The sequence below is a fragment of the Solanum verrucosum genome, unplaced genomic scaffold (assembly GCF_900185275.1).
Source record: "Solanum verrucosum unplaced genomic scaffold, falcon-dt-bn FXZP01000088.1, whole genome shotgun sequence".
NCBI lineage: Eukaryota > Viridiplantae > Streptophyta > Magnoliopsida > Solanales > Solanaceae > Solanum > Solanum verrucosum.
The window spans coordinates 1,534,684-1,548,217 of record NW_026020077.1 but is presented as its reverse complement, the minus strand read 5'-3'; the positions used below and the strand labels follow the sequence as shown (position 1 = coordinate 1,548,217).

Below are 13,534 nucleotides of genomic sequence, written 5' to 3'. Positions count from 1 at the left end.
CCAAAGTCTTCCTTCTCCATCATTCAGAGAGTATAAGATCTTCTCGATACTGTAATAGCACTCCTGAACAGCATAGGCCATGTACTCATCCCTGCATATTCTGGTCCACAAATCTCCTTGTGTATCTTTGCAATCCAAAGCCAAATCAATAGCCAGCAATATCTGTAAAAATTGTTCCATTTACAAACAGAGTGTGGATCCTCTCCGACATAAAAATTATAGGAATTTTTTTGCTGTGAGCACCTTACTGCAGAGAAGAAACAGAGGCCATTGTACAAGTCGTAGACTTCCCATGTTGCTAGGCATTGAAAGCAAATCCATCTCCCTAGGGAAAATAGGACATTGGAACCATAAAGAAAACATTTGTCAATGAAAAGCAAAAGAGTTGAATAGAGGAAGGGGCAACTGCTAATTGGGTCACAAGTGTCAGAAAATTACCTGTTACTGACGTAATCCTCTTCACGCAAACTTTTAATAATCTCATTCCAAAATGGTGAAAAGAGAGCTGCATATGCTTTGTTGTTATCTTGAGAATTCTGCCAAATTGAAGAAACTAGCTCATAAAAAGATAATTTTGATCACCCTTAGGATGCGATTTTCTTGTCTAGTGAAGCTATAATAACAAAAGGCGGCCAAGTTCAAAGATGCTCCCGAAGTAACAAAGAGGAGACTTGGTTGTTGAAACCCTATGTGTTTTAAAGTGGTATGGCCACTTTTCATCTTGCTTCTAACAAATATTTAAGGTCATTTTTTTGGATAGAAACGTTGAAGGTTATTTATTAATATCGGAAGATCCATCCGTCTATAGAAATCGTGAAGACTGCCTAAGAAATGACGAGATATTGATTACTCGGCTAAACAGATGCCTAAAGGAGGATGTTGCAAAAAGGCAAACTATACATTCAGAGACAGAAAGGGAAATCAGCTTTCTTTAACATGTATTAATCGGCATGTGAGGGATATTCAAAGTATCACAAGAATAATTATTCAGCCATGGAAGGTCAACATTTGGTATAAAAAACAATGTGGTACACCTCAAAGAGAGAGAAAATAGTGAGTAGTGTTAAAATAGATATAAACAATACTCACACGGCTAAAAGTAGTAAAAATGAGATTCAAAGGATTTTATCGTGAGGATTTCTTCCATAAAGGATACTTCTAGCAACAAAACTGAACCCAAGGTGTATCAATCTTACATTTAATCACATTTTAAAATGAAATATTGAATATCTTAGGAATGAACAAAAAATAGTTCCCTGGCCATGATAATTTCAATTCCGAAGAGGACCGAATCAAGATGAGACTCACCTCTGATAACTGTCTGTCAATAGGCATCCTGTAAAAGCATAAAAAGTAGACATGTTAAATGAATGTAGTATCAGAAGAGGATTTCAAGAGTACACGGTTTACATTAATTGGTAAGAACGTAACAGGGCTGACCAACCACCATGTAAAAGAAAAAGAATTCTGAGCAAATGTAAAACTTAAATATACTATAAGCAACATAATAGGTGATGAACAATTGACTATCCCGAGGCCATCACCTTTTTGTCTTAAGTGACACAAGGTTCTTCACAAAGGCTTCAGGAAAGCTCTCAAAACGTTTATGCACCATCTCAATTGAGCGTATCTGAGAAATTCAATATTTTAAAAGAAAAAATTACTTCAGGACAAAGTTGCCTATAAAAGATTAACAGCATGCAACTAAATTGGCAAGAAGATGCACAAGAAACATCATTGTTTTCCAGGAAAATTAAGAGAATTGAAATTTGATATTATACCTCCCCTAAGCGAGCCCGCGCTCCCATTACACCGCCAACAATTGCAGATAATAAAGTGTACCATATGTGAATATCCATGAGATAAATCTGGAAATGAAGGGTATTTAGGAGATGAACCAACACCAAACTAATATAGACAAACGGAATACAAATCCAACAAGAATTTTAGTAAATGAGGATTACAGCAATAACCTAAAAGGCCCTACCAAAATCTGTAAGGGAAATATTACCAGCTATCTCAAACGGGAATGGATCAGCATTACTAGCAACTTCTATCAGCATTTGTGAAGTACAAAACTTTAAATCGAACGAGTGTGTTCCTAGCTGTAATAATCGGTGCATGTATAGCTTAATATTCGAAAATCTGATGTCTGTTTACTCCAGTTTCACTACTTTTTTTGCACTTTATCATAGCAATGACTGCATAAACTTAGTATGACTCTTATGGAGCTTCCAGTTCCACTACTTTTTTTACACTTAACAATAGCAATGACTGCATAAACTTAGTATGACTCTTATGGAGCTTCCAGTTCCACTACTTTTTTTACACTTAATAATAGCAATGACTGCATAAACTTAGTATGACTATTATGGAGCTTGCTTATTGGATATAGCATTTTCTTGATTGGAGTTGAGAGCAGGTAAGAGTCAACTTCTTTAACTATAGATTTGAGTTTTTATATACTAAGGAGAGGAGTAAGATTCTGCAGAGGATCTTCCTCATACCACAGAATTACATAAACTTAACGAAATACAAAGTGCAAAAAGAGAAAATAACTAAGCATGGCATAGTTAGAGGAGGTTAAGGGGCAATCCGCAAGATGAGAGGGGGAAGAGCGACTAGACCAAAAGAGATTCCTGAAAATTCTAGAAGAGTGCAGGCAAAGTGGGTTTGGAGTGGCTAAACAGGATGTTTAATATCATTTTCAGGACGACAAGAATGCCTGAAAATGGCAGTGGAGCGTAGTGATCCCGTTCTACAAGAACAAGGGTGATATCCAAAATGGCAACAACTATAAGGGTATCAAACTACTAAGCCAGACCATAAAAGTTTGGGAGAGGGTGAATGAGATGAGGATGGGGAGGAACGTGTCTATTTCCGAGAAACAATTTGGATTCATGCCAGAGCAATTGAAAACGGAAGTCATCAACCTTTTAAGGGGATTGTTAGGTGCGGTATAGGGAGAGGAAAAGATACTTTATATATGGTGTTCATCGACCTAGAAAAGGCATACGACAAAATTCGAAGGGAGGTTTTTATAGAGATGCTTGGAGTCTAGTCGTGTACCAATTGCATACATTAGAGTTATTAAGGACATGTATAATGGACCCAAGATCCGAGTGAGGATAGTGGGAGGAGACTAGAAACACTTCACAGTAAAGATAGGGTTGCACCAGGGATCAACTTTCAGCCCGATTTTATTTGTCTTGGTGATGGATAAATTGACACAACACATTCAAGAGGACATATCATAGTGTATGTTATTCGTAGACGATATAATATTGATCGACGAGACACACACTGGAGTTAACAAGAGATATGAAGAGGAACCCTAGAATCTAAAAGCTTCAGGCACTAAAGCAAAGTACGTACAGTGCAAGTTCAGTGTTGCATCACATGAGGCAGATGGTGAAGTGAGAATCGATACACAAGTCATCCCCAAAAGAGGAAGCTTTAAGTACCTTGGGTCTATAATCCAAAGAAATAGAAAATCAACGAGGATGTAGCACATCGTATTGGAGCCGGTTGAATGAAATAGAGGCTAGCATCCAATGTCCTATGTGACAAGAACATGTCACCAAGACTTAAAGATAAGTACTATAGAGTGGTTGTTAGATCGATTATGTTGTATGAGATGGAGTGTTGGTCAATCAAGAACTTGCATATACAAAAGATAGAGGTACAAGAAATGATGATGCTTAGATAGATGTTCAGGAAGACTAGAAGAGACGAGATTAGGAATGAAGATGTATGGGGCAGGGTAGGAGTAGCCGTAGTAGTGACCAGGTTCGGGATGCAAGGCTGAGAGAGTTCGGGCATGTAAAAGAGGAGAACATATGCCCAATGAAAAGGTGTGAGGGGTTGCGGTGATAGGTTTGAGGAGAGGTAGAGATATACCGAGGAAAAATTGGAGAGAGGGGATTACACAAGACATGATTCATCTTCAGCTCACCGACGAAATAACCCTAAATAGGTGAGCATAGAGGTCGAGGATTAGGGTAGACGGTTAGTAGGCAGTAATGTTTCCTCTTTTCACAATGGTAGAGCAGGTTTCTAATCTGGAGCATCTATGTGCTCCCTTATCATACTATTACAACTATTCTAGCATTATCTTATGCTTCGATCTTATTAGTACTGGTGTTTCCTTAATTTTGTTATCTTCAATATTTATTCTGTCAATACTTTTCTTTCTTCAATATTTTCATCATAGCATTTTACTCTTTTTTTTTGGTAAGAAATTATTTTATTTACGAAAGAGCTTAACAGAATAAACCAGCCAACTTGGACATGCAGTCCCAAGTCTTGCTGAAGCACTAAACATAAACCATCCCTATCTAACTAATACTCTTATAATTCAGGGATATACATTAAGTTCTTGCAGTCTACTAGCTAATCTAGGTTGCCGGGATCCACTTCCATGAACCTCTTGTATGACTTGTCGAACAATACTTTCCGGTGTCCTTTGCTTCTTTTGAAATATTCTACCATTTCTTTCTCTCCACAACCAGTATAATGCTCCTGCAAGTGTCGTTCTGTATACCTGCATCTTACTGTTTTTCCCTTTCATGTTTTATTTTTTTGAAACTTGTTTTTCCCTTTCATGTTCCTCAATGCCCATCGAACTTCTTCCTGCCAGTTCATACTTTGTCTCTGTATACCTTGCCACCCCAATAGTTTATTCCATACCTTTTCAGCATAAGAGCATTTGAAGAATAAATGATCAATATCTTCATCAGATACCTGACAGAGTGGACATGTTACTTCATCTGTTAAGCCCCATTGTGCCAACCTGTCTTTGGTTAGTAGCCTCCTATTCAGTGCAATATACAGTATAAACAGCCATTTAGGAGCTCCAAGGTTTGCCCATACCAACTTCCTCCTTTCCACTCTCTCCATACTGCCCCTCATCTGCTGATAGACCTCTTTGATAGAGTATTTATCCATGGTAATCATATCCTGTTCACTATAGCCAGCTTCCTGGAGATATTTGTGAACCTTCAGAATCCTCTGGACCATCCAAGATGCCTGCTTAACCTGCACACCCCACACATAGTTCTGTTTTCCATAATAACTATGCACCCATAGCACCCACAATCTGTCTTTTTTCTTGCATAAGTTCCAGAGTAGCTTCCCAAGAGCAGTTTGTTCCAGGTATAGATATCTAGGAAGTTCAATCCTCCATTGGATTTGGGCCTGCATAACTTCTCCCAAGCAATTAGTGCTTTTTTTTATGCATCAGCAATTCCTGACCACAGAAACCTCTTGCATATAGATTCAATTGCTTGTATAATCTTCTTTGGCAAAGCAAACACTTGAGCCCAAAAAATTTGTATAGCATTTTACTCTTGCATTTATATCAAACCATTTTCTGGAAAAACAATTTACTTGAGCCAAGGGTCTTTTGGAAACAATCTCTCTACCCCACAAAAGTAGGGGTAAGGTCCGTGTACAACCCACCCTCCCCAAACCTCACTTGTGGGAATATATTGGTATGTTATTGTTAGCTGAGCATAGTGTTGCTATATTGTTAAAATAAGCTTAAAAACGTTTCAGAAAGCAATATCCAAAACAGAGAAAGTATGTTATTGAAATCAATAATGAACACTTACAGCTACAACAGGAGCCCACAAGCTAACAATTGTCAAAATGTTATTGTTGTCTGCCAAAAGAAACACAACATACATCAGAGACCTATTTCCCATCTTGACAAAAAAAAATGTTGGCATTTTCTCTTGGATAAAGAAGAACACTAGATATTCAACAACTATCAATAAAGGCCAACAAGTATGTAAAGATTTGACCCAAAAAATAAGGAGGTTAGACGGGCAGACTAAAAAAGTTGGGTTTCCTCATTCAATGTCCAGATAAATGCACAAAACTTAAGCTATATCTAACCTGCAAAGTAAAAGCATTCAAAGATTAATTTACAGATCAGGACAGAGGAGGACGAATTCATCCCAAGAAAATGAACATTTTAGAGAAGCTGGAAAATCTCAAGTTTACTTCCACACCAGTTATTCATTCCCTTACTAAGCTGGAAGACAGTGTAATCATTGGTTCAAATGTTATTAATTTACTGTAAAACCAGAATATACCTTTAAAGTAATGTCACCAGAACTGAAGCAATCCTAAATGGAGTTAATACTGAATCACACGGACACACAAAAAAGTTGACTTACTCTTTGATATAAAATCATGCCAGGAGTACTGCAGGGAAGGCATCCCGTATATGAGCTGAGAAGGTCCAACTAGCGGTTTGATCTGCAATTGTTATCATAGCCAACAAATCATCTAAACACAGTGAAACTAAATTGCACCGTAAGAACTTCAAATATAAAAGATAAAAAAGAGTGATAATTTAAAAGTTAAAAACCATCATCACTTGCCTGAAGAAAGTAAGCAAAGGTGAACTTGCAAGCAAATATCACCAGCCAATAGAGCGAATATCTGCAGCATTTAAAATACATGAAGACCTCAAACATATGAGAACAAGCCATAATTAGCACTCTAGGAGTGAATGAGAAACAATGCAAATAATTTACAATAAAAATCAAATGGACAGGCAACCTTTTTTTTATGAAGTAAATTGATCCAATGAAGGCATCAAAAAGATGAAGGGTTACAAAAGTAATAAAAACAGATTCTACTTGCTCCAACACATGATCATACATAAGCAACTAGCAATGGCTAAAAATCAAGATTATTCAATAATGAGAAACCATATAACACGTGGATGATGCTGTGACTATTGTAGACGTTCTAGGATCCTTATAAAGATGAAGGAGAATCTAGGGGCAGTTTCTTTCTTTTCACAGTCTTTTGTTTTTGACAGACACAAACTTGTGGATGTAGGATATGTTGTAAATTTTTGGATACTAGTTTTAAGCTGATGATTGATATACAAAATGTTACATCTATCAACGATTGAAATGTGTGACCATCTCATCTAAAAGCTTAAGCTATTAGAGAGAGTACACTTTTATTATTTGATTATATTCTCAACACGCCCCTCACGTGTGGGCCTGATTCTTTTTCATTTGTCTGCTCTGATACTATGTGAAATTAGGTTTGAGCCTAACTCACACCCAAAAGCTAGCTCAAAGGGAGGAGGATTGTCCAAGCCTTATAAGGAGTCTACCCATCCCATTAACCACCAATGTAAAACTTTTTGCTTTTTAACATCAACAAAACAAAAAAGCATACAACACGTCTCTAATTTATTCCTCACAAGAAAAAATTATCAGTTACAAACGACAGTACTAGAACAAACTTCAGACTCGAAAATGAGAACAAAAGGACTATACCACAACAACATACCCAATGGAATCCCACGGTTGGGGTCTAGGGATTGTAGAGTGTACGCAGACCTTACCCCTAACTCATGGAAGTAAAGAGATTGTTCCTAATAGACTCTCGGCTCAAGTAAAGCATTGTGAAATAGTTTAAAAACAACAAAAAGAGGACACTGGGATATTGGGATAGAGGAAGTATAATGTAATATAAAAAAGAACCAAAATAAAATAAAATAAAATGTTAGTCATTGAAAGTTGTTCGGACTCTTCACTTTTGGTGTCGCACATGTGTCTACACGACCTAGGTGTGGGCGTGGGCGTTTCATTCATACCGGATATGGTCAATCGATTTTGGGTACTTTGACCAAAATTAATAGAGAAATTTGAGACAGATACAATGATTTCTGAAATCAAAACAAAAACTAGGGTGAAAACATAATTTAGGCATATGTTTTTTTATCGTTAAGAGATAATTGTATTAAAAAGTCAGCAACTAGAAGGTGCTTTACGATCAACATCACCACTTAATGTGCAATGAACTCAAGGAGTCTACTCTAATTCATTTGATAAAAGCTATATTTCACCCAAAAAAAAAAGGAGATGCAACTATACTTTAATTTTGGGACACGATGGATGGGGCAAGAAGTACCACTTTGTTCGTATGCAGACTGTCACATCTCCAAACTAATGGGGAGGGCTTGGTATTAAAGACTTAAAGGTGTTTAACAAGGTCTTGCTTGGTAAATGGCGGTGGAGATTCAAGGTTGAGGTTAATGCTTAATAAGGCCTTGCTTGGTAAATGGTTGTGGACATTCGGGGTGGAGGTTAATGCTTTCCAGAGAGGGTGATATTTGAAAAAATATGGGGCAATGGAAGGTGATTGGAGAACTATAGATGTGACTATGCATTTTGGGTGTGGTTTGTGGAGAAAAATCATGAAGGAATGGATGATTTCAAAGTAAGCATTTCAATCAAGGTAGGAGATGGAAGAAGGGTTGACTTTTGGGGACATAAGTAGTGTGAGGATATTTTCCTAAAGAAAAGGGACTTCCCAAGCTTACTTAGAATATCTTGCCAAAGGGACATGGGCGATAGAACAAATTAGGGGGTCACAAGGTGGAGATTTTTGGGACTTGTGCTTTAGGAGGGACATCCACGACTGGGAGATGACCAAGTTGCAAAGATTGTAAGACCTACCCCATAAGCAAGTAATAGCAATTGATATTCCCGATACTTTGTAGTAGGGGTTGGGGAATTACGATATGTTCCCTGTAACGCAGTTTGGATATCCAAGGTGCCGAGAAAGGTATGATTTTTCACTTGGCTAACTCTTAGAGGAGTGATCTTGACGGCTTTAGAAAGCAAAAGGTTGTTTGCGTCAGCTGGTGTTACAAGTGCAAGGATGCGGGAAAGGATGTAGATCATCTTTTTCTTCATTGTGGTCTTTTCACGAGGTTATGGTGGGATATGTTCGAATGGTTCGTACTTCTTGGGCTATGCAAACTATGAAAGAATTTATGTTCAATTGAAAGAGTGGAAAGAGTGGAAGGAGAGGAAGACGTAAAGCATGGAACTTGGTTCCATTAACAACAATGTGGGTTGTGTGGCGAGTGAGAAATAGGAGAGCTTAGAGAGGATAGAGTAGTGCTTTCCTCTTGAGAATTAGCCTTCGATCCCTTATTTTCTTTTGGTGCACGCACAGAATTCCCAATAGTATAGAAGTTTGGATAAAGTATGTAGAGAATCATATTTTGTTGTAGATTCCTTACCTTTTAGTATATTCCTTGTATACGGCCAGGCATTTGACTATGTTATGAATGAATATACGTTTAATGATCAAAAAATAATAATAATAATTAAATATTCAAACATGCTCTAAAAAATTATGCATTTTTTTCATTCAAATTAGTCCACCATTATTTAAGCATATTTTTTCCTAACTCTTTAAGATATTTGAAATATTTTTAGTCAAATCCCTAATCCCATATCCATATCTAGATCAGTACCACTCAAATCTTAAAAATTAAATCATGACGGATACTACCTGTAGATCTGCACCAGTGTTTTCAAAGGCGCATTTAAGCCCTGAAGCGAGGCTCAAAACATGTTGAGCACTTCAACTCGCTTAATGTGCACTTTATTGTTGTCATCAAGGCTATCAGATTTTCATATTTTTCCTTCCCAATGAGAGTTTCCTAAAGAGGCTATTCTAACAATTGAAATTTCACTTAATCATAATTTTTTTCAATTTCATTGTCCATGCATTTGTTATTCGTTCAAAGTATCGATAAGGTTTGCGTACACGATACCCTCTCCCTAGACCGCACTTGTAGGATTACACTGATATGTTATTGTTATTGTATATATTTGTTATTCGAGCCTGTATTCTTTGGACTAAGTCTTGAACTAAACATATATACTTGTATGTTTTCTCCATTCATGTTTTTTTCATTAAAGTTCACACTTTATTTGTGCTTTGTGCTTAAAGTCCCAATAGACTTTAGAACGTTTTTGCACTTTTGCCTTTTGATAACACAAATTTGCACCTGTCTCATACATCCACACCCGAGTCCCAAGTAACTTAAGATTGTTATTAAGTAGTTAATTGAACCTGAGACACAGATTACATAAAGGATTGGGAATCATAACTACAACAATAACCATAGTCAGCGCAACAAATTCACATCTTCAGTGTGTTATTATACTTGTGGTCTCTTGTTGTGTACCAATGGCGACTGAAGTAACTGAAACCATTGATGAAATCATCCATTTAACAAAATATTGCACTAGTATTAAACGAGAATCAAGACAACTGTTCCCCAATCAAAAAGCTGAAATGTTAAAAGAACAAAGAACAAACCGTAAATAGTCAGTTGTTTTCTCAACAAGACCACGGCCAACAAAGTATCTCTCCTGGAAATATAATCAATATGTCAAACAAAATGAGAGGAGCTTAGTGGGAAAAAAGTCTGATAATATATAGAAGAAAACCTGATAGATCCACTTAAAAAATTGGAAAAAAGATTGATCAGACATTTCTGATAGTTTGTGACAGGCAGGTAGCTTTGTCAGGAGCGCAAAAACTATCCGTATGCCAGCATAAACACCCAGAACCAGGATATAGAGGCGGAAATAAAAGGGGTCTTTGTTTGTATTCCTTTCTTGTAGAAGTTTCCTGTATTGTGATAACATCAGATAGCAATCTTTGATGAGAAAATACAAGAAGAAAAATAACTCCTAGAAGAAAAAGACTTACAGATAGACATATATTACAAATGCTGAGCTCACACCGGTCCAAAAAAACCTGATAACAATCCTTGATATAGCCATGCCTCTTGCAGTACTGTAAGCCCCAAACATGAGAAGCACATCCAAGAAACCTAAAGAAGCAGCGAGATGACACAGTAAACAAGAAAGAAAGCAGAAGAAAAGAAAAGACTAAAAAATAAATAAGAGCAATAGCACAGCTGCCAACTCACTCTCTATGAAATTCATAACAGCAAATGTAGGGCCAACACTAAGCAGTTTCTTGAAAGTGTCAAGATTGATTTTCTCATGGCTGAAGGCTATGATTGTTAATGCCTGAACAGTAGAGGAAAAAGACAATAAAAACCCTTTAATGTTGTAGATCAAACTTAGTGGATAAGCCAAAACAAAACAAAAAACTTGGTGGATAAGCAGCATGAGAAGAACGAAGATAACCTGGAACATGACAACCAAAAAGATCCACAAACGATGAAAACTTCGGTACAAGTGAAGGAAAGTCCGATGCTCAACAAATGTGCTTTTTCCAGTCTGCCGGTTCAGAGGAAGAACAAAAGAGGACAAAATTAAAACTAAGAAAAATGAGAACAGCATAGTACAGTTAATATTGAGGAAATGGGGATATATAATGTGGAAAAAACTAAAACAAACATAACGCAGGTCAAATTGATTCAACGGCACACAGGAACGGCATGAGAAACATTAGTTAATTTCTCAGAAAACCCAAATATTCATGCCCCCAGAAAGCCCTTTTAGGACTCATCCTAAACTTCATCAAATTCAGTGATGAGCCAAAAGCAGTCTTAACACAATCCACAATCAAGAAATAGGTAGGAAGATTTAAGAAACAACTTTCCTCACCATGCGCAGAAAACTAAATCGAAATTATTATATATGTAACAAATCTAGAGAATCAAATAGAATGTTTCAGTTTGTCATTAAAATCAACTACACCCAAAGAGACACTCCATCATGTGAGACGGCCCATCGTGTCTTTATTACCAGATTACACAGTAATGTTGTCACGCTTCACATTCTAGTCATTAGTGATACAAATAGTAACCAATTCAAGACAAAAAATGAAAAACTAGAAAATACCCATAGAGACACAAACCAGAAGACTATGTAACACTTCATCGGAAGGACATGTGAAAAAAAAATTCTACTCTAGATATTGTATATGTAGCATCTAATTAACCAACTCATAAGTCAAGACAAATTTAGTACACAGTAAAACCAACCCTTTTGCCTTTCTTAAGAGGCTTCCGCAAGAATGAGGATTCCTTCTTAAAAGGCCCCCAACTCAACTCAAAGCAAGCAGGTGACCTGGATAAGCATCAGTAACAAAGAATGAGATCCAATTCCATGGGGATAAACTCATTTTGCACATTAAGGAATGTACAGGTTAAATTCAAATTGCACATTAAGAAGGAATGTACACGTTAAATTCAAATTGCACATTAAGAAGGAATGTACCAGAAATATTCATTAAAATCATCATAATTCCGCCACTTCGAGTGTGCAGCTTTTCCATTATTGTTTCTTGCAGCTTCCTGCAGATTTAAAAAAAAAACATGCCAGAAAGAATAAACATTGGTAAATAGGTTAAAGAAAAGTACACAACTCCCAGAACAAGCATAAAATTTACCGAAATATTACAAGAGACCAAGATAGCATTCTAAACATTTTATGAAGAGAAACACCACTGCAGAACAAACTAACACATTCCTCAACCAATTTGCCAAAAAGATATCAAATGACACTTCAAATATTTTGAGAAGATGCAAATTCAATAAGCTGCACATACACAAAAACTACTGGTCTGCTAGTAAAACATCTCGCACTGCCTAACAAGGATTCACCACACCCTTCTGAACAAGATCTACAGCCATTACAGGAATGTGGCTACAATTGCCACTATCCACAAACCAAAAGGTTTGACAACGCAAAAAGATAGACCACTGAGGTTACAATACAGTAACACAGCATCAGATACTCCTTAGTATAGTTGATATTGGTTATGATGAGCAAGAGTCTTAAGTGTGGGGAGTTGATGTTCGGTCTAAAATGCATATATTTTGTTATTATTTGCCACGGTTGCACCATAGGAGCACAGAACGAAGGGTACCATACAAAAGTCAGAAATTAAAAGGCAAACATTATCCATTTGCATTGAGATCCTTGATGATATTGCAGAATACTTTTTTTATCTTTTTTTAACGAGGGAAATGGAAACATAATATGGCAAGTATTCACAATTGAACGCACAAGCATTTTCCTACCACAGGCTGGGGAACTAATAGGTTAATCACACATACTACCTTTCATGGGATAGCTAAGCTATTCAAACTTCACCAAATTCTTTCAGTTTATAGCGCTCCAACTTTGATTGTGCAAGCAAGCCAAGAACATCTCATCTTCATGGCGCACAACCACAGTTCTTATCAAGTATTATTCATAACTCAAACAGTAGTTATAAGTACAGAAGTGAATTAAAGTTAATGGAGTAACGGGATAAAATGTGATTAATGGTCTCACCGATACTATTATATCATATATAGGACGAATAATTTGTTCCAAAAAAGACACAGACTGATCCTCGCCCACACAACTTGGGGCTGGACTGGCTTCTCCATGATCCAAAGTTGCATCTAATTCTCTAGCCATCTGCACAATTCAAAATAACAGGTTTTCTCAACAAAAAAAAATAACATGTGAACCATCAAGATAAATATTCAAATATTTCTTGTGGCCCCGATTTGGAGTCCACGTGTTATGTAGAGGGAGAGATAACTGGTGCTGGACGCTACTTCGCGAAAAGAAAAAGAACACTATAACATCCTTATAATAATCTCATCCTAACATTTATCTTAAATATTTCAAACTGACATCACAATAACAAAAGCAGAAAGGTTGATAATACTTTAGAGTCAGAATAAACTATCCTACGACAACTACGCACCAATTATCATGCA

The 13,534-nt window shown here is 36.8% G+C and overlaps 1 protein-coding gene across 2 annotated transcripts in view; it reads right to left on the bottom strand.

Annotated features, from left to right (window-relative positions):
- LOC125823971 (callose synthase 10) overlaps positions 1 to 13,534 on the bottom strand; it is a 62,958-nt gene that overhangs the window by 23,015 nt on the left and 26,409 nt on the right. For both annotated transcript variants that reach the window (XM_049503318.1, XM_049503319.1), the window contains exons 10-26: positions 13,098 to 13,226; positions 12,036 to 12,112; positions 11,801 to 11,885; positions 10,998 to 11,090; positions 10,775 to 10,877; positions 10,552 to 10,675; positions 10,287 to 10,470; positions 10,156 to 10,208; positions 6,390 to 6,450; positions 6,183 to 6,264; positions 5,613 to 5,662; positions 1,782 to 1,868; positions 1,545 to 1,630; positions 1,309 to 1,336; positions 439 to 536; positions 244 to 325; positions 2 to 162 (exon numbers count right to left, since the gene is read on the bottom strand). In XM_049503318.1, coding sequence (XP_049359275.1) covers positions 2 to 162; positions 244 to 325; positions 439 to 536; positions 1,309 to 1,336; positions 1,545 to 1,630; positions 1,782 to 1,868; positions 5,613 to 5,662; positions 6,183 to 6,264; positions 6,390 to 6,450; positions 10,156 to 10,208; positions 10,287 to 10,470; positions 10,552 to 10,675; positions 10,775 to 10,877; positions 10,998 to 11,090; positions 11,801 to 11,885; positions 12,036 to 12,112; positions 13,098 to 13,226 — 1,583 coding nt within the window. The remainder of the gene's footprint in view (position 1; positions 163 to 243; positions 326 to 438; positions 537 to 1,308; positions 1,337 to 1,544; positions 1,631 to 1,781; positions 1,869 to 5,612; positions 5,663 to 6,182; positions 6,265 to 6,389; positions 6,451 to 10,155; positions 10,209 to 10,286; positions 10,471 to 10,551; positions 10,676 to 10,774; positions 10,878 to 10,997; positions 11,091 to 11,800; positions 11,886 to 12,035; positions 12,113 to 13,097; positions 13,227 to 13,534) is intronic.